The 21726-nt window shown below is 39.2% G+C and overlaps 1 protein-coding gene across 1 annotated transcript in view; it reads left to right on the plus strand.

The window, feature by feature from the left end:
* Positions 1-21726, plus strand: part of LOC112573762 — a 37036-nt gene that overhangs the window by 12997 nt on the left and 2313 nt on the right. The window contains exons 2-13 of the mRNA XM_025254352.1: positions 5337-5478; positions 5746-5813; positions 5942-6022; positions 6289-6465; positions 6658-6764; positions 7437-7545; positions 9960-10233; positions 11377-11441; positions 16141-16215; positions 17900-18049; positions 20379-20476; positions 21470-21581. Of these exons, the coding sequence (XP_025110137.1) occupies positions 5337-5478; positions 5746-5813; positions 5942-6022; positions 6289-6465; positions 6658-6764; positions 7437-7545; positions 9960-10233; positions 11377-11441; positions 16141-16215; positions 17900-18049; positions 20379-20476; positions 21470-21581 (1458 nt within the window). The remainder of the gene's footprint in view (positions 1-5336; positions 5479-5745; positions 5814-5941; positions 6023-6288; positions 6466-6657; positions 6765-7436; positions 7546-9959; positions 10234-11376; positions 11442-16140; positions 16216-17899; positions 18050-20378; positions 20477-21469; positions 21582-21726) is intronic.

The following is a 21726-nucleotide window of genomic DNA, read 5'->3' on the forward strand; positions in this document are numbered from 1 at the left end:
CAAATTTCATCTGTTGCCCTCAGGCAAACGTTACAAAGTGTCACGTGCGCGATAAACTGCCTACCAGAGGCCCTTTGTGCCAGCAGCCAGCAACCATCCTAAATAAAAAGCACAAGAACTCGTAGGGCTGCCATACTACCTGGCATCCTCCTTAGGAGGTTTCACATGTATGTGAGAGAAGGGGTAGGTGTGAGTGTGTGTGCAGGCCCGTTCTTAGCCCCCGCGGGGCCCGAGGCAAAGGGCATGTGCGGGGCCCTCACGCCACGATCACACGGTTTTAGTTGGGATCTAAAGTCACTTTTTTCCTCAGGGATATCTCGTCTTTTATCATTGACAGCACGCTGCATACACATTACAACATAAGCCTACGATTAATTTATTTGTAATGTTCGTCAATAGGTTACAACGAAGGGAACCTACTACACTTCCATATGCCTAGTTACCATATCAAAAGCGCGGGGCCCCTTGAAGCGCGGGGCCCTAGGCAGATGCCTCGTCCGCCTGCCCCTAAGCACGGCCCTGTGTGTGTGAGTTGAATGTCTTGTATGAGATTGTATGTCTAGCCATGATGTTGTGTATCTATACATATGCTCATATTATGTTTATGTATGTTGTTGGGCTTGTGAACAAAAGACACATTTCTGTCTTGGACTCGACAAGAAAGTTTGATTTAATTTTTTATACACTCACATTCATTATACACCACCTACATTTCAGTTCCATCACTTATTGCATCTATAAGCTAACTAAACACATATGTACCCCTCCACACACATGTTTGCTAGCATGTACACATGTATGCACAGATGTACCTAGTTCACACACTTGCATTACACACATTGCATACAGAGTCAAGGAGACAGTCAACATTCATTTCTACAGTGGAATTAGAGAGGATATTTGCCTTAGCGGTAAAAAGGCGGGATGTTGTGGTCTGATTACATGACCCAGAGGCCACAATCAAACTGTGCTGGGCATAGTGCATGCAGAAGGCAAATAGTTCACAGATCACAGCAAATAGTTTTTCTACAAATATTCGGTGACTGATTTGTAGTGAAAAAAGTTTCATTTTTTTAACGAGCATTGAATTTGCTATAACACTGAGGAGTAACTGCTGCTCTTAGAGGTCTGGTTGACTAAGGCTAGTGGTTAAGTTCAGAAGATATGGACAAATTGAATTGTGCATGATCAGATCCAATTAGTCAAATCTATCAGTGACTGTTCAAAATGTATCTGCAAAGGGAAAGGTTTGTCTTCATTTTCAAGTTGATGTTTCAGAAATAAACTGTCACACAGACCTCTTTGCACACTCTAAGGTAGCTTGCCATTGTCCATTTTCTCCAGATATTATGGAGAATGAAGCATATTTATTGTTTTTCAGAAACCCCTTTATGAAGACATCAAATATAAATATGGTAGAGTACCAAGTGATGGACAACACATTCTGAAAAGATTATATGTTGTTGCACTAATGGAACAAAAACTATGCATTTTTGATGTTGGGGGGAAAAAAAAGATTGGCACTCATTGGTTAGTTCTGTTTTGTAAGCCAATGGCCCTGTAAGTTTTTCAGAAATAATTTGTGTGCATGTGTGTGAGTGTATGTGTGAGGTGATGTAGGTATGTGAGTAGAGTAGGGGAGGCTTCAGAGGCAGGTAAACAGAAGCTTGACGCTAATTTTGTTTTGTTTGTGAGTGACCTTGAAGAATGTTTGGATATATGTGTGTGTGTATAAGAGAAGGCAAAGTAGTGATAATTTATGAATAGCGGAGTTTTCTTTCAATTTTTCTTTTGCTGGCCAGTGGCCTTAAGGACATTTTCTTATTAAAGATATCATGGTATTTGTGTATGCTTGTTTGTGTGTGTGTGGTAGAGGCTGATAAAATGTATCTGGAGGTTGTGTGTGCGTGGCAGGGGCTGATAATGAATGTTTGAAAGTCATGTGTGTGAGTGGGTAGGTAGAAATTCATATGCATATAATGTTCAGGTACTGTGTTTATAATGTGCACATTCATGCACATATATAAAGTAGAGCTTTTTGGTGATGTATACCTCCAGAAGTTGTTTTTAATTTTGTCTATAACTAAGATATGTCTACAGCAGTTCTGTGATAATGAATGACATTGACTTGGATCAAATACTCCCACTCTTGCTGGAGCTATACACTTTTACACCAACAAGAATCAATCTTTCTTATTGTGAATACATGATTTAATATAAATATTTAATAAGTACATTGACTAAGCACATTTTTAACTTAGAGTACATATGGGGAATACTCCTGTGCTTCTCTTTAAATACACCTATACCTTAGTAAGGGGTGAGAGGACATTCATAGGGGGTCTTTTAATGTGCCTTTCTTACAAACTATTTAATGTTTTGTCATGTCTGTCCCAGTTTCCCATTCATCTCTATTTCCCTGTGTCATCTTTATCTACCCCTGGCATTATTTTCTGTGGATTATTCACATAACACACTTGTTAGCAAGTTTGTGATGGCTGTTATTTGCAGATTTGCAGTGCCTGTGTATTTCGCTACTAATGCGTGCTTAATGCATACTTTTGTGTGATGGTTTTATAGCCTTTCAGCTGTATCATTAACTAGATGTTCATATTGTTGCATGTATAGAGCTATTCTTGCAAAATCTCAAAATGTCTCTCTTTAAGTTTCTTTATTCCTAATTCTACGGACTATAATCGAGGAATGTCAGAAATGCCTGTACAGGCAAGGTCAGCAAGTTGAGGCTCAAAGCTAATGACATGTGATTACTGTTTTACTTGTTCTCAGCAATCTTAGTAGGGCTCCCTATCTTGTGTTAGCATCACCTTACGGTGGCAGTAGAGTAAGGGTTGTGTGCATTGTACCTGTTGCTGTATGCGAGGCTGTGCATTGGCCCAAGGTGAGAGCATGCGGAGGTGAAAGAGAGACTGTGCTGGATTACTGTATTTGCCGTTCATCTAAACGACCAGACATGTCTGTTGTCTCATTGGGTGTTATATCGCTCTTAGTTCAGAAGATTGAAGCCTTTGATCAGGTAAAGTTATTCCCGAGGCTTTTAAGTATGTATATATCACACTGGAGAGATGATAATACTGTGGGAAGAAGGAGAGATTGTTGGACACCATACTGTAGCTATTCTTTTTGATTAGTGAAAAATACAGAGAGAAAGAGAGCAAAAAATCTGAACATGAACACAGGTTTATAGAAAAGGCAAAATTTTAAGCGTATGGTTGACAAGTGGAACAGGAAAACTCTTGATTTCATCACTCTGGCTCTGCATCCCGTGTAAGCGTTTGGAGACCGTTGGTTGCCATTTCGCAGCACAATTCAATTGAGACAGCCCTTTAGCCATTGTAACGCCACCTAATGAACGTAGATGAGAGCACCCGAGGCGGGAGCGAGCTGTCAGAGATGAGAAAATATAATTAAAAATCTGAGGAGCCGTGTGTAAGCAGTCTTGCCTGCAGCTACAGCCTGAAGCAGTTCTTGATGTCTGACAGATTATCTGTCACAGGCGGCTCAGCCTGTAGGCCGGTGTTGGGGCTACTTTCTCATGCCAGCCTCAAGCCCCATCAAGACAATCAGCCTCGCGCCCGTCGCTGTCTACTAGCCCACTAATCCTGTTTGGCCACGTCCTCGCACTCTGCTCTCTTCTGGGGGACACACACAACAACACTCTCTTATTGCCTTTAAATCCATTTCCCTCCTGATTTGCCTGTAGATGACTTGCCAAGATGACATTAGGGCTTGGAAAAATACCGCATGGAGGTTACAGCGGCTTTTTTGTCTGGAAATATCATATCTGTCCATATATAGATATATAGGGAGAGAGAAATGGATTGAATGATTATGAAAACGATTAGTAACGATTATTTTCAACATTTCAGAAAAGTGAGACAAAAAGTCTTCAGAGATATCAAATGTGGGAAAAACCACTATATTTACGAAGTATATAAAGTATTTTTGAGTATAAACTTTGTGTAGTGATAAGCGAGTTATCATGCGTTACGCTTTTTGTATTTTGTTTTTACTCTAGCTGGAAATCTCTTCTGTCAGCCATGACTTTTGTCTGTTCTTGTTAGGAACATAACAGAGTGTGGAAGTGTTTGTCAGCTGAATGCAGCAAGTTAAACGATGACAGCAGATCATGTTTTCAGGCTAGCTCAGAATTAATCAGACTGCAAGATGGGTGGAAGAGGTGGCTGGGCGTTATCAAACGTGTGAAGGTGTACCTGCCATGGCCGGCAACACAGTCACAAATGTAGCCAGCACAAGGGAAGAAGTGCAACAAGTGAAGTAGGCGGTGAGAAACCTTTGCTTCACCTTGTTGGAACTCCCAGATCTTGCTGACACATACGTCCGTGAGAAATCTTTCTGTTTTTGATACTGGGTATGTCACAGTACGCAACACCTCACAGAGACTGTTTACAATTCTGGAAAGGAGTGTATAACGGTGAAACACCGTGATCTGGTGGTCAGTGCGCTTGATGTAGATTGTAGAACATATCAGTCGAAGATAGCATTTGACTGACTACACACACGCTGGAGAGAGCCGCGCCCGTGTACTCTGCAGAAGAGGGTACCTGATTCATCGGGCAAGGTACTGAAGGCAGATGAATAGGTGTGAGCATCACCTTCCACTTGTGTCTAGTCTCCGTTCGCCGTATTTGCGATCTCTAGGCTACAGGGAGGCTAAGGGTAAAAACGAGTTAGGAATATTGGTGTGTTTGTGTAGAATTTGAGACTATTTCAAGAGTACCGCGTGTGTTTTACCATATAGATATTCTGAGACAATCTGCTTTTCAGTTCATACGTGTGTGTATGTGTGTATGTGTGTGCACACGCGCGCGCTTAAGTGAATGGGTGTTTAATATTGATAACATTACTTTCAAGGAGTGGTGAATCTAATAGGAAGTGTGGGTTTGTTGCCCACCTGTCATAGTATGAACGGGCGTTATATTCCTTATTCTCTCGCCCTAGAGTAGCCGGTGGACCGATTGACTTCAGTGTTTGTTCTCTCCTGTTTATACTGTAGTGATGTTTTACATGACACCTCAACACCAAATCCACACCTCAGCATCCACCTCACGCAGAAAAATAAAAATAATGCACTTTAAATAGTTTGTAAAGAAAATATTTGTTTTACATTCAGAATCGAATTACTTGAAAAAGATGGGCCGGTCATAACGCTTTTGTGATTTGTGTAACTTGCAAAGAAACAAAAACTGCACAAATGAAAAGTGTACATTTTTTTGTTATAATTAAAACCTTATAATGCGATAGCAATGAAAAATATGACACACGTGTGTATGTCTGTGGTTTTTTTTTTTTTATAGATGCACGTTGCAGTTTTCCGACTGCCTGGCATGGCACATGGTTCCAGGACGGACTTGGAGAAGTCAGCATCAGCAAACACGCTGTCTCACACAAGGGCCATTGTAACAACAGTCATGGAACGAAATATTTACTGCTAGACAGGTAAGAAAAAATTTATTTTCATTACGTGACTTTACACGACGAACATGTCTTATTGATACCCACTACTTTCTCGACAGCCAACAGACACTTGAAGCTGCGCCACTATATGCACTACTATGTAACCCAGTAGTATTCGTGCTCAAAATGTCGGCGTCTTCAACTCGAAGTTCTTTAGAACGCTTAACAAATACGAACTTTAAATCAAAAATTATTTTGATAAATTTGACAGCTACTCATAATATAGATTCCTTTTCCAATTTATTACAGGGACAAAAATTGCTTTGTGTGCTTAATCTTCACCCCAAGGCACGAAAATATATTGCAATACAAGGAAAGTGAGTAATTTTCTTTTTATTGTAATACAGTAATATATATATATTGCATGCATAACGTAATCTGTATTGAGTACAGACGAATACAATTAGCTTTTTAATGATATTTTGTTGTTATCCTTCTACTTCAGGTTATTGTGGAAAGGATGATAACTTGGATAGTGTTTGTGGGGGTTTCACAGCTAACTTCCCGTTACACACCATTGTAAAAGGTAAGTCGTTCTCCCTTCTTTATATTCTCCCCAGTTAAATCGGAGCTTTGAAACAGAAGATGTTAGTCTTCATGTTCCTGTTTGTTAATACTTTTCAGGATATTTTTAGTCTTCTGTCTTCCTGCATGTCAGCTCTTGTTGTTATCTATCTCTCTCACACACACACGCGCATGCCCACACTAGTATGAAAAGGGAAGGAGTAAACAAAGGGGTAAATAAAAGTTAAAATAAGACATCTTAATGTTATTTTTTTCCTCTGACTGCAGTGTCGGGTCATCCAATTCCATGCCCTTTCCAAGGTCCTTATTTTTTCTCCTATACAAACGAGACTCTGGAAGAGTGTGACGAGCCTCGCTCTGAGATTCACGCGTGTGCGGACAAATCTCGCTTCATTTTTAGTTATCGTCAATGCAGACACCTGCCTCATCAAACGCATGATATCCGTGAGTACAGATTTGTCACAGTTATTTACGTTATTGTCAGTTGTTGTCATTGTTGATGTGTTGCTCTTTCATACAGGCGCACTGTATCTTAACGAACAAAAAGATCGCCATCCAGATGTACAGTAACAGAAGTTTCAGACAAGAATAGCATGAAAAGGACATCGAAAGTCAGTTATTGTGATTCTGTTGCAGAACTGACTTTCCAGTGCATGGCCACGTGGTATGACGGAGGTCGGATACTTTACGGGAAATTCACGGGACTCGGACGTCCAGACAAGGACAGAATGTACCGTTGTTTTGTAAGTAACTAGTTAGTTTCCACTATGCAAAAGCTCACTAAGCTTAGTAAATACTTTACGAAATCTTTAGATAATTAAAAGTAACTTGAATAAAATAATCGAACTGCTTTATTTATTCCTTATCTTTATGGAAATACTTATAGGCATACCTTTTATAAAATAGAGTACAGTAAGTCGTCTTTATTTCAAACCTTCACTTTTAGAACTTTCAATTATGCGTACTTAAGTGTGAAATAAATTAAATTTATTTAAATAGTGCACAATTAAAAATTATTGCGGAATTTTAATTTCTGGACTGCGCAGTGTGTTAGCTAATATTTTATTAACTTTTAAAAGCATTTCTTATGTACAAATAGCTGTGGCTATGAATAATTGCTTGCGTGGGTTAACTTTATTTCAAAAACACGTAACAAGGACAAACGTTTTTAGTTATTGGTTGTTTAAATAAAAGGGAAGTAAATAAATAAAATAAGAAATCCATTATTTTTAAAACCATTTTCAAACGTACAAATAGCTGTCGCACACTCACACATTTCTTCCTTCCGCTCAGAAAGGAAAAGACAAAGTTCAGGAAAGGTTAGGGAGAGAGAGAAAGCTCTAGGTAAAATCCACTTACTCGATAAATATTAACATGATTTATGATCTAATGATTAAGGATTTTCTGTTTGACAGAAATACAGCTTCTATGGAACAAGAGGTGACATGTCCATGTCTCAAGACGCCACGTGCAGAGGTCTATCCACTCCACAGGTGGGCATGAACACCTTCTCTCTAGAGCATCGTGAGTATACCAACTTTTAAAAATATTCTTCAACCCTAGACATGAACTTTCTCTATTTAGAAGAATTTCCGGCAAGGTTTATTTTGTGTGTGTGTGTGTGTGTTGAATTCTGTATGTACAAAAAAAAACCAAAAAAAAAAAAACCAACGTCATAGACGTATTCGGATGTTTTAAAAGACTTGACCTGCAAACGTTACTTAAAAGATGAAGAGTGGCATTGCCTTCAGTCTGCTGTAGTCAGTACTGAACAGTATATGATTAGGCTTTAGTTTTCATATGTCTACCAAATATAATAGGTTTGTTATCTAATTAAAATGCATTCTTGGTCAAACAAGTGTTATTCATCAGGTCCATGCCCTGTGTATGTTATGCAGAGGCCACACAAGCTCTGTTTTGGCATTAGGGTAATATTCTCTTAGAAAACTCGTTGCTGAAATATATTTCCGGAAATTCTAATTATACATATATTTCGAACCACTGAGCACTGAAATTGAAGCTCATGGCGAAGCGCCACTCAGTCAATTCCGGAATCCGCTTTGAATTGGAGAAACTGAGAGACCCAATCTTCAAGGCTCATGCCGCAGGTAAATTTACCGCCATAAGCATTGCAGGCTGTCATGTAGACACCTTTTTAGATACATCAAAGAACTGTTACTTTCTTTGGCCGATGAAAATGCTTGATAGGCAGAGAAAGACAAAACAACATTCGGTAACAGGTGGTGTTCTAGATCTCTTTAATCTCGTTGTCTCGCCAAGACATGTCAACACAAAATTTCACTCAACGACGACATTGATATCCCTGTTCTCATAGAAAACAATAGTGTACTAAGCCGAAATGCCGAACATTAAATAAAGTAATCTGTACAACTTCTACCTGAAGACAGATGCCAATGTCCTCAAAAACATCCAGAGTAGAACCATCGACTTTCAGACCTATCAGTTATACTGGAAACAAAAGTTGACAACATCTCAGTCCCGATCAATCAGGGTGAAAAAAGAAGCAAATACTCTGTGCCAAAGAAGCTGGAAATACAAGTGGCCCAATGAATGTACCCAATCACTAGTCATACCCCTTCCAAAATAAGGAGCGTTCCGGTGGCGCAACGGTTAGCGTCTGTCACCAATACAGTGAAGGCTGGCTGCCCAGAGTTCATTTCTCGTCTCGGGCACGCTGTTCTTTCTCTGCACGTGGCCTCTGTTTACAGGGCTGGCTGCCTTGCGTAATATAGCCTTAGTTGCTGGCACGGCGTAAAACACCAATTCCCCCCCCCACCTCCACAAAAAGAAATACTAAATAGTGTCCGAGCTAAAAAACCAGTCAGTTTAATCATCAACCCAAGCAAAATGATGCTTAATCTAAAATTACCCAACCACCTTTAAAGAATTACTAAAAGAAAAGCAGATTGAGTTCCTATCATATAAGAGCACAGTTTAACGGATTTTCAGATGCAATATCCTGAAACTAATTACTTTCAGTTTTGTTTACGACAATAGGTTTCAGTAGTACCTCTACATGAATTTGATATAACACACTCGAGATAAGCCGACATAAAAGTCAGAAGAGGACCTTTACAGTTATGAGTAAAACTAACAATAGAAATAAGGGAAAACAAAATACTAAAACAACAGCTACTCTATAAGTAACTTGTCAGCTTGGCATAAATATTGAATTATATACAAAAATGAGTTTATGATCACTTAAAATTTTTATTTCTTGATATTAGGTACATTGTTATTGTTGTGCAGTTAGCCTTTGGCACAAGGGATCCAAGACGCCTGCTATGATTTCTGTGTTTGATTTGTGTGAGATGTGAAAAGAACATATACTTATTGAAGCGTATTTTGTTGTGTAAGATTTGTCATTTTCAAACATAATCATTGACTGCAGTGGCAGTTTCTGTCTTGCACCAAGAGTGGCAGCCTGAGGACAGATTATAATGAATGCTGTTTCAGTTCTCACCTCATAATGAATGCGGTTTCCCTCTCATGTTATAAAAAAAAAAGAGGATGACAGGTCACGTGGCCTCATTTTGAAGCGTATTATGAGCAGTAGAGCACAAGTGTGGATGAAAGATTTTCCATAACTCAATGACTGAAAAAAGAACTGATAGATTGTGTATTCATTTGTTTTTCGACGGCTTGCTTGGCTGATGGATGTACTCTTAAATGACTGTGACCTTAAGTGCGTATGTTGTTTGTTTTATATTTTAAAATATTGTATTTTATGTGTTATGTATCTGTGCGACAGAATTTAAAAAAAATAATAAAAAGTCTAACGTATCCATAGCTGTCCCAAACGGCAGATCCCCATATTAGTGGTAACAATTACTGATGCAAATTTGCATGTGTTGTTGTTTTTGTACGTTTGATGAAAAGAGGATAGCCATCGCCTTATTGACGATACACTTTCTTAGGAAAAGAAGAATGGCCGCGACCGTCATGTACATTTCCCGACTGGCTGAAGTTGGCTGGAGGTTGGCGAGACGTGGCTGGCCGGCAACGTATTGTTGTTGAAGCAAACGGAGAAGAGCTGGCCCTGCAGGACCTCGTCCATCCCGATTTTCTACATCCAGGGGAAGTGACTCCCGAAACACGTCTCCGCGCACGTTGTTTAGACATTGTGGACACTTCAGGTCCTGCGGATCTGCAGACCAGCAACTTCCTCACCTTCGCCACAAACGACTCATGGTAGATACCACGTTGTGTCTGTATAAGAAATGTTAAGAATCATCGAATATCATGAAGCACTGGCAAGACACGAGGACGTCCTTTAGGGCTTAGATGAATATAATGGAAACTGCTTTTTATTTCTTATGTCAGGTGATAATTACGATGTTGAATGTAGGATGACACGGTTGGTTTAATGCAGGATTTGAACACAATTTTGAAATACTGGAAAAGATTTGGAAAAGTTGTTTTCAATACCAGAAAATTATTTGGAATTTTGAAATTTTGAAAGCTTGAAAAATTTTGACATTTTGGAAGGGCAGAAGAATGCACATGAGCAGTTTCCACAAAGCAAAAAGAGAATTCTATTAGGCAGAACGTTGGCACGATAATACTCAGTGTTTAACACGCAAGCTTTCGGAATAAAATGAACAACAAATGAAAACAAAGAGAGCTGGACAAGATATGAAGAAAAAATAGCATTTTAGCTAGCTTTAAGACTAATTGTGCCTCCAGCCTCAGTTCTCTTTCTAACTCAGGTGACAGCTGGGAGGTCAAAGTCGTGTACCTTATGTGGGTGTAGAGTTACTCAGATTATTAGTCTTGCTTACTTGTAAAAATCTGAAGCCACTCAAACATTTTGCACTTGGGTAAACCTTTAGCAACATATTTTGTTGTCGGGATTAAAACTGCTGTTTGGTTTCACATTCTCGTGTTGAATACGTAAGCACTGACAACAGCAATGGTCAGAGAATAGGTCTTATGATATGTAACTGTTAACTAGATTTTTTCTGTCGAGTGGGCTTTGCTTATTACAAAATATTAGTTTGTGTTCTTTGTCGAGGTACAAGCTTACAGGCATCGCCACGCAGAGAAAGAGGTCAATACTGTACTTTCTTTGTTGTCCGTGGATACACTCTCACACAGCAGTTATCTTGGCAACGTAGGTGTATCCACGTACACTCGGTATATGAAGGAGTTTGAGCGATTTCTGTGCGGAGTGATGTTTATAGGCTTGTAACTGTAACAGAAATATGTCATGCAATACATTTTTGTACATTGCCGTCTAATGTTTTAAAAATTATGGATGTTTTATTTATGTTTTATCTCATCGTTATTCTCGATTGTATGTTTATAACTAAGTTCATTTTTACTGGAATTTAGCGTCTCCAGCTACAGATGTATTCGCCTTAAGCAAAGAGCTGCTCGTGTCTTCGAGATGTACATCGGTAAGTCTCGTACAATTTGATATCTACAGTTTCATTAGGTTTCCCTTACTTGCTTTACTTGCCTAATATTTTAGTGTTGATTTTCTGTGTTCTTGGCATCTGCTTCACAGTATTATTTGTATGTTTAAGTTTACTATTATTACCAGCGTCGTATCGTTATCACACCCTCATGAGTTGCTTCACAACTTCTTGCTGTCCGACAAAACTTTCAGTAATGACCTATTTAAAATTAATGGTCTGAGATTTCTGTGCAACTACTATTGAAACATAAGTACAACATAAACATAAAGCACAAATAAAGCATAAGCATGAAACATAAACAGAATACTCCGGGTTATACATCAGTATTAAAATACCAACCTGATAACTTAAGCCGGATAAAGTCTGAAGCGATAGGTGAGCAAGAAATGTGCATCGCAGCCATGAGGCAACAGATGTTTTAGGGATTGTATGTACAATTAACTGGGGAGAGAGCAGAATGCGGGGCCTGGTTCTGACTGGAGTATACACTGAGTGAGCTGCTCTTACACCAGAGGAGAGGAGGCGCGTAGATAACCGTTCGTAATGTCAGGTCTTCGCCGCAGCAGAAATCATTGGCCAGACTGAAGAGTTATTTTAGTGAAAAAAAATCATTGAGGACCTGACTCATGCTCTCCTTCAGCACCGCGTTCTTTGCTTTACATCAATATTTCACTGTGGATTTTATTAAGAAGTATATGATGTGGATGGTTTATGTGTTCGTACGACAAAGAGTAACGTTCGCACGTCGACATACAGTACTGCCTAAGCATGCCTCATGCACACCACTTCAGAATATTCTCATTCCTCTGTCTACATAAATTATACGCAGTTTTTAAAATTATTTTGTGTAATTAATTTACATTACTTTACCTAAACATTTCGAAATCGATTTTTATTAACTGGTAAAAAGAATAAGAGTCATTGGAGTGTTCAGATTTTCCAAAAGCCCTCTTTCTCAAACAATTCACGCAGGTCACTCAGTGTGAAAGAAGCATTAGAAGTCTTGGAAACGATTTTTTTCCTAACGTAGTTTTGAAGCAAAAAAAAAATAAATAAAAAAAATAAAAATCAGCGATTCAGATCTTTCTGATCTCTATCCCATTTGGGCAAAAACTGTCAAGAAGTACACATGTTTGCAAAAAAAAAAAAAAAAAAAAAGGGAGGGGGGGGAGCAAAAATGGCCGATGAAAATCATAATGATATTGCTGAAAATCCCGAGCATTTTGTTTCATAATTATTAAATAACAATGAAAAAGATATTTTACACTCAGCAAAGATTGATTTCAATAGTGAGTGGTACAAATATCTTTCTTTCCCCATTTCACTAGATTTCATTGCCTTACCAGAATTACTGACTCACTCAGCTTGATGCCACACGAGTGGGGAATGTAAGCCTGCCTTGCCAACTCTCAACAGAACAAGAAATTGTAAAAACTACGAAGAGTCAAAGAAATCTCTATATGTGGCCAACTACAAATAAGGCAGAGAGATTTGAACTCTGATACTGCCTAGCTCCAAACTGAACAAATAAAAGTCTGTTACTGCTTGACATTTTGACAAAAAATATGTCCAAAAGATAAATTTTAGAAAACAATTGGACATGCATGATTTCTTTTAATTTGAGAGAAAATGCCTTGTTACAAAGGATTGAAGTATAAACAGTTCAGTTCTGCGTAGTTTGAGCTTTAATTGTGGTCTTGATTTGTTCACCTTTCACCTTTAGTTTTTTTTAATTCTTAAATTTCGTATGACTTTGCCAAACAGTTTCTGTGCAATATTCTTTCGTACTGCCAGCTTATCATTGTTTTCTGTTATTATCCCAACACAAACAAAATATTTTGAACAAGAGAGCATGATCATGTATGACCTTCCTAGTTACAGAATGGAAAAAGATTTAGCCACATCTTGCTCTGCTTTACCTGTGCTTCTTTTTTTCGTTTTCTTTTTTTTTTTTTTTTTTTTTTTTTTTGGCTGGAGGCAACAGTATCTTGTTGTTGACATGGACTGAGGCCCTTTATCTGACAGCAGTCTTATTGAAGAGTAACTCGCGGTGATTGATGTTGATTTATTATGTACCAAATGCAGGGCCACAGATAATGTAGGCGTCTGGTTAAAAGGGCAGAAGCAGCTGCTGGGGCTCTAGCGGTATGTTCCCTTCATCAGGCAGGGAATGCTGCATCTGCGGTAAAAAGCAGTTTCCTGATGATTGCTTCTTCGGAGGCTACTCCACATGAAGAACATATGACGCGCTCGCACAAATTGCTATAGTGCCAGACGGGAGAGCCGAGGGAAGGGAGGGGTGGAAGCTGGTGAGCACTCTCCAGCTGCTTAGCGAGGTGTTGAAATATGACTTCCTTGGCGTATCCGCATGTTGACCGAATGTTCGCTGCCAGACCCAGCCGACAGCTCCTGCAATCCTTTCCTACCTCCCCAGAGGTAAACGTTGGCATGGCATGGCGTGAGCATCGCATCCAGCACTCGTGCCTTCTTCCCTAATCGTGGTACACTTGCATCAAAAGACTGCTAATAAAATTCTCATTCAGCACCAAATAAAAAGCGATTAAAAAACTTCAGGCAAGTAGGTTATTGGTCAAGTCGGCTTTGGTCACCAACAGATATATCTATACAGAGAGCAAGCGTCTTTTAAAGTAAAGCAAAGAGGAATTCAACAAAAAATAATAAAAAGTTATAAACTTTCCACGAAGCTCCTTTTTGCAGCGTTCCTGTTTGCCGCATGTAGAAGAACTCCAGTGTTGAGAGGCTAGCATTCATGAATCTTAAAATATCCCCGCGTACAGTACCTTGAGCTCCAGAATAAATAAATTTGGGACATAAGTGTGGCAAAAGGTTGCTACTGCGAATAAAAAGAAAGACTTTAACTGAAAGACATTTTGCAAATAATATTTCCAGAGATAACTCAGTTAGAAAATTAATTCGTTATGTTGTTTCTATTCATCAGACGGGCAAATATTACTTACTGCTGAAATGAGCAAGTGATCACAGGTGGATATTGTATGTTAGGAGAGAGTGTGTAGGGGTGTCTTCGTGTTCTGTCTGTGCCTGATGCGGTACAACATGTCTTCTAACATGGAACTTGTGTCGGCGAAGAGCAGTGTACAGTTCAGACTGTACAGTAAAAGTAAAAGGTGATTCATCATTCACAATGTGTGTTTCAGAAACAATTTGCTATCCACCTGGCTTGGATTTTTCTTACAAATATACACTATTTACAAAAATTTTAACAGACAAGGAAGACAGCCATAGCAGTTTTTACTTTTTACCTAGAACAATCACTAACATTCGTTACGACCAAAGCCCAAACTTCGACCAGTTCCCGAAGTGGCCCGCCATCTCGCACTTTGGCCACACCTCTTGGCCAAAGTCCGATGTACTTGTGTATGTGCTACTTTGCCCGGCCATTTGGCGAAGTACCGGGAAATTCCTGGTCAAAATGTGATGTGCTATTTCCAGACTGTCTGGTAAGTGGCGCATCTTTCGCTTCCGGTGTGATGGCGGCGTGCACGTGGTCGCGAGGCTACTCCTGCAATGGCTTTAAGTGCGCAACAAATCGATGCAAATGTCGGAATCACAAACTGTTGTGTAATTCGCAATGTCATAACAGTTCAACTTGTTGTAACACGTGATAATAGAGATTGATAATTTACTTTAATTTATAAGCTTAACTATCAAAATTTTAATTTTTAATTAATAATTAATATAAATTATGACATTATACAGACCCACCAAAATCTGCTCATGACATTTTTCTTACAACTTTGGCCGATCGCCCCACCCCATTTCGCAAACTGGCGGCCAAATCCCAAAATTAAGAAAAGATCGGACATTGGCCGTGCAATTCCCACTTCCACCGATTCTGGGCTTTGGTCGTAACATCTACGTATACATATCTACACCAACATGAATTCTGAATATGAACTGTGATAATCAGACCAGTTTCTCAGTTCTTTTGACAGACTTTGAGCTTGTGATACTAACAGTGTTGCTGGTGTTATTACTTGTGATGGATGTGTGGGAGATCTTTCCTCGCTTTCTCGTAAAAGTAACTGTTAAAGGAGGGGGACGGAAAAAACCAGTTACAGAGGTCTCTGGTTAGTCACACGTAGAATGGAAATGGGAATTTTCTGGCATGACTTTGCCTTTCCCGAATGAGATCGCCTAGTCTGCAGTACAAATTTGTGACTCTTGGTTTTTTTTTTTTTAACAGAATGACATATATTCACAGACACTTTGTCATGTTTGTTGTAAGTAAAACAGAACATAATCCTCCATCATTCTTTCTCAGCAATTATCGCCATTGTGGAATTTTAGGATTGCTCCATAATTAATTATTTGCTGCTTAAGTTGTGAATGTTTACAGATAGGGGTGTAAATTTAAAGCTTTTGAATCAGTATATGACATTTGCAATTTCTGAGCAGGTTTACTTTTCGTCTCACCCTCCCCTGTACAGGTACACGTGCGTTTGTTGTTGCGAGACGTTCTTTGTCTCTTGTGTGTGAGAGAGAGAAAGAGGGAGCATGTGGTCTTGTGACAGTTGTCTGGACATGAAACATAATTGAGTCTCCGCATGTCAGTTTTATCTCATTGTAGAAGCCAATTCCAATACTGCATCCAGATAGAAATCGGATCAGTAATTGCACTTTGATGGTTGTGCTACAGGTGCTGCTACCGAAGACACATACCTGGCGTGCGAGAAAAGTTTTTTTGCTGAGTCTGAGAAACACGTGTTTTTCCGTAAGTATACTAGAGAATACAGAGTGAGATGATGGAGAAATGAAAGTCACGAGAGATGAAGCATTAATATTTCAGTGGCAGAACATTCCAAGCGAAATATGCGTGCGTGCGAGCATGCGTGTGGGTGTGTGTGCGCGCGCAGGTTCTCCGTGCGTGCATGCTGCATGGTTTGTTGTTATAACCTCTGTATCATGACAAATTGCTGTTTTTTTTCATAAAGAAAGTGAAAGTAGATGAAAATGAGGTAGAAACTGGCAAACAGAAGTAGGGACACTGTAGCGTACTGTTTCTGATGAGAAGCTGGACGAGTAAATAAGACTAGAATATTCTCCGATGACTTTAATAAACACTCAAAGGCCTCAGAGTGAGAAGCAGAAAATAAATAATTCATGTGACTAACAGTTAAATTACCTCTGTATAAGATAGTGATAAATAAGTTACTATTTTTGTTCAAAATTTCATAAAATAATACTTTTAAATGTCGGAAATTCTAATGTCGTTCTTCAAATGATCACATGCTTGTCTCAAAGATTCAGCCCTGTATATCCAAACTCACCTACATGTACCGGGAAACTGTGCTTCCTTCCTTTATTTGCCACACAGCCACAGAAAATGATAAGCGTGGGCAAATATTCTAACGTGACATAATTATTGTGAACTGGACAAAAATGTAAATTCTGATATAATTTTATAAGTAAATATGCCAATACTTGTTTTTATTTGAGAAAGCGTGCAAATATGTGAGTACCTATATATATGTGTGTTAAGAGAGGGGGAGCCAGAAAGGGAAGCATGCACAGCAAGCGCTTGTCCCTTTAGAGGATTCTTTGACAGGGTTGCATGCAAGACTTGTTTAACTTGTCGCCGCTGACATTGATGAAGTACTAGCAAAAGGAGATTTTTCTGGAATCCGCTATTTTGGCCTAGTGTAACAACACTCACTCGTCTACATCATCCATCAGCCTACACAGACTAAGTAGGACCTAAACTACTCCTTATTTTGTGTTATAATTAGCTCGAACTTCCACAGTTGTCACAGTTTGCCCGTTACAGATCATGTTAATATGTGCGAATGTAATACACCTACAGGGGTTGTCTAAAATGTAGGAACTTAAATTATTAGATTCTTTTACTTAGTTTATTCAAGGTTGACATTTGATCCACAAAGAAACAACGATGTGAACACAAGTAGAAACATGCGAGAGCTTTCAAATTTTTTCCCCTTTGTCATTTTAGCATTTCTCAATTTCACAATTTCATGATAATTTTAAACTTCAAGTTAAAATTAAGACATTCTCATGACTGAACCATATGATGCTAGCATCCAACAAGTATGGTACTTCAGATTATTCGGTGAAATGACATATTATGCGCATTTTAATTTCTCCATCTTCTTAATGGCATATTTACATAAACAATGAAACTATACAGGAAAAAGAAAAGAATAATCCCATTTCTTTTTTCTGCACATATTATTTCAGTTATGAGTAGACAGGTTGAGAAAGACCCTCACCGGGATCAAGATTTCCGTTGTTCTGCTTTTCTCTATGTCATTATTTTATTCACTAAAAGATATTAAGACAAACTAGTCTTTTCTAGTCTTTTGCTAGTCTTTTCTGTAGTGTATTTTACCCCGGCTGCTGCCTAAAGGAGGAATAAAACTAAACAAATGTGATTTTCACAGCACACGTGAGCCAGGCCGTGACGTGCCCGTTGACCGGAGTGTACAGTTACGTGCAGAAGGTGGGCGACTGTAGTGGTGCACTGAACATCGGCTGCCAGCTGCAGACAGAGATGCAGCTGCACGCTACCTGCCGAGCACGCCAACAGTCAGGTAACCTGTACATCTGTGGTGATACTTACAGATTGGTACCACGTGATTCACTAGATAATGACAGTACTTCATGCATCGACCCTTTCAGTGCATGGCAACCTCTTCTGGTCTTGTGACTGGCTTCAGTAATCTCTGTAAATAATACTCAGGCTGGGTGTTACCTTCTCCTCAATCCCCGCTAGATAGGTATTGCTTTCATGTAGAACGTGGAATTTCATTGTTAGTACTCGGGCACTTACTCCGATGGCAGTCGACATCTTCATAAATGACTGGTGCCAGACAAAAGCCAAGGATGTAAACTATTTTTGTCTCTAGCGTGCCTGATTTTGTTTTTATTCTTACTGAACTGATCTAAATAGGACAGTTTTTTTATTGAAGTTATTGAAACAACATTTTTTTTAAATTAAAGAAACTGTTCCTACAATCCAGTCACATCGATCGCTGGGTCTTGTACCAAGAAGGGTCCGTAGACTTCGCTGGTAATCTGAGTCAGTAACAAGGGAGATGATATCTACTGGGTTTTGTTCACTTTCTTTGCTTGTGTAAAGATGCACAAAGCCTAGTCATCCTCAGGACAGTTTTCCTAATGGTGTCTCGGCTGCTAGAAGCAAATAAAAAAGTTGTAATCAGCTACCGGACTTGCGGCATCGTTCAAATGCCACAGGCAACATCGTTTTCTTAGCTTCACCTCGGTCATGCCTGACAGGCACGGAGCCTGGGATGTCGCTGGCATTTTCTTCTCTAATGAATCGTGATTCTGCGTGATGAGGCATACTGGCGACACTGTCTCTGACCGCCAAAACCGAAAAAAAAAAAAAAGGCGGGCAGTACCACAGCTGTTTCTTTGATATCAGTCGGGGAACACTGCAGGCTGTTGCCAAGACATCATTCACCTTCACCTTCCAGCAGTTGACAACAGCGACTGACGACGTGCGAGATGTTTTGTCGTGAATGCTTGAGTCCACACGTGTCGCAGAATGTAAGAGCACCAACTAACTTTTAGAGGGAAACGGGTTCTCATCAAATAAAATTGTTACATGCTGCATAACATTCAAGTCAAATTTCAGTGTAAATATGGCAAAATATTGCTAAGCATTATTTCTAAGATTAACAAAAATACCGTAACTGATTTGTTATTTTATGGTCGACATAAAATAAACCAGTGACCTGGGCCGGCTTGAACAATATGGATTCCCTCGCCGTTTCTTGGATTTGATAGAAGTCAACCCAGGTGCATAACATTAATTTTAAAATATGGCAGATGTGAGCGAAGCAGCATGCCATCAATGTCAGCAATAAAGATGTTCATCTATTGATTGGGCTGAGCAACGTGAAGGAAGATTTTTATGTCAAAGGTGAAGGGTTGTCTCGTACAATATATACACTCAAAGGTCAACTCATTTATCAAAACGCACCGCGGATTGTCTTCGTTTTCACTTGTTGTGTTTGGAGTTTGTCAAGGGAAAATGTGTCCCGTTTTGTTTGTTGTTGTTATTTTGTGTGGATTTAAAGCTATGCCTTTCGCAATATGTTGATGTCCTGAAAATTCTGCAGATTTTAGAAAACGACTATGGTTTTTTTCTAATGATGATTAATATTATCATTTATTTCTGGTTTTATATGGCACTTTAAACTCACGAGGACGTACAGAAAGAACTGGATGGTCTAACTCTTTATTGTAAGAAATAGTGTTAATATCACGAGGTAAGGTCCGAAAAAGCTCAATATTTTATTAACGGTAAAGTTACAGAATATATATGGTAAATTATTCAGTTTAACTATAAATAAAAACACACCCAATTATACAAATATAAAGCCTGATCCTCTTTGATATGTGGGAATTAGATTCGTCGGTAGATATCTACATACATTATGTGGGACTTTTAGATGTGTCGGTAAATATCTATGAACATTTATCAAAAGGATTGTATTATGCTTGTTGTACAGCAGTAATGTTTGAAATTGAAATCTCTAGATACATGTGACAAATATAAGTTATAAATTAGCATTTGAAAATAATGCTCAAAGTGAAAACCAATCAACTGAAATTGTTCTAAGCTAGTCATAAATGTTTTCTCTCTTCACAAGCTGTAGGTTACTGTGTTTTTAGTACAAACTCTGCACATGTTATACCTTTGGCTTACCTAGAGAATCTGTTTTGTAGCTCTGTATTGGTAAAACCTTGTATCATGATTCAGTATATACTACTTATATTCGATATGGCTGTAAATATGCTCTTCAAAATTCAAATTACTTGTAATATCTGCCTCTGTGTGTGTGTGAGAGTCTGTCAACATCAATGTATATCATTGTGTTTTATTTTTTTCAGAAGAGATTCTGCAGTGTCTGCAGACGTGGACTGAAGAAGGCCGCCTTCACGTGATCACTGCGCGCCCCGGTAACGCATTCGCTCCTGCTGACTGCCTGGTGAGCCACGATTACCGCTGGAATTTTTCTTTTGTTTTTATTTAAAACTTGACATTTGAGATTTTAATCTTCATGTCAAGATTATAAAACTGTTGATAGTCGTTAATGAGACGATATAGATTACTTAGGCAACTAGAATAGCGGAAAGAGCTTTTAAACACCTTTTTCAAGAATATTGCGACGAAGCGCGGGTGGCCTGGCCTCTCTCAGTGTAAGGAAAGGAGGGAAGGTGGAGGACTGTTACCACACCTGTCTTCCACTTTTTACGCTTGCCCTCGCCCTACACCCCACGCTAATTTTGCAGGTGCATGCGCTTGGTTACCGCTCTTCTAAATTGTGTACTGGCGCAGGAAGCCATCTCTACAAGCGTGTGTTTTTACTCCCCATCCCATGTACATACACACAAACGTGTCTAGGAACAAACACTAATTATAAAACTTGTACTGGTATTAACAAGATATTTAGCGTTGTTATTAACTTGCAAGTTGCAATCAAACAGTCTGTACACTAAGGCTTACAGCTATTGTCGAAGTTTATTGACGCTGAAGTTGTTGGCTGGGAACAGTTTCTGGATGTGGATGATCACCGGTGTGTTATCGCTGATTCTAAGTTGACTGGAGGCTTGTTGTGATGTCTGTAATGTCGCTGATAGCAATAGCTAGGTCTGGAGTAATGCTCGTTCTTCAATGTCTCTAATCGAGGCTGGATTATCTGGTTAATTGATCTGTATAAACAGATTTCTTATCATCCAGTCTTCAACGTCTTTACCTTTTTTTGATGAGATAACGGTATCCCAACCTGGGTGAGTGACTGGTTGAAACCACCAGTCGCAATCCAGTTTTGTTGGTCGAATGTGATGGCTTGTAGTTGGATCTGCTTGTCGGGTTGTGAATAGACAATATAGTCTCTTGATTTCCTTGAAGAACCAGATCTCTTTATTTTTCTTTTGAAGAATGTAGGAGTTTCTTGATGATGGTTTGCGTGTGTCCGCAGGTGTTCGAGGACACGGTGAAGGGCTACACACTGACCGGAGAGGTAACTTGTGGAGGTGGAGGCATCATGATCATGAATCAGCCCATCGACTTCATCGTCACCACTCCAAAAAGTGAGCTTACATACAAATAAGCTATGTTTTTTTTTAAAGCCATAATAAACTACAGCTCAGTAGCCGGATTGCTTCCGAAGGATTAAAATGGTGACTAATGTTGATAGAGGATTTCCCATCAGAATATGTGTTGTCGCTATATCTC

Source organism: Pomacea canaliculata, linkage group LG10, assembly GCF_003073045.1.
Source record: "Pomacea canaliculata isolate SZHN2017 linkage group LG10, ASM307304v1, whole genome shotgun sequence".
Classification (NCBI taxonomy): domain Eukaryota; kingdom Metazoa; phylum Mollusca; class Gastropoda; order Architaenioglossa; family Ampullariidae; genus Pomacea; species Pomacea canaliculata.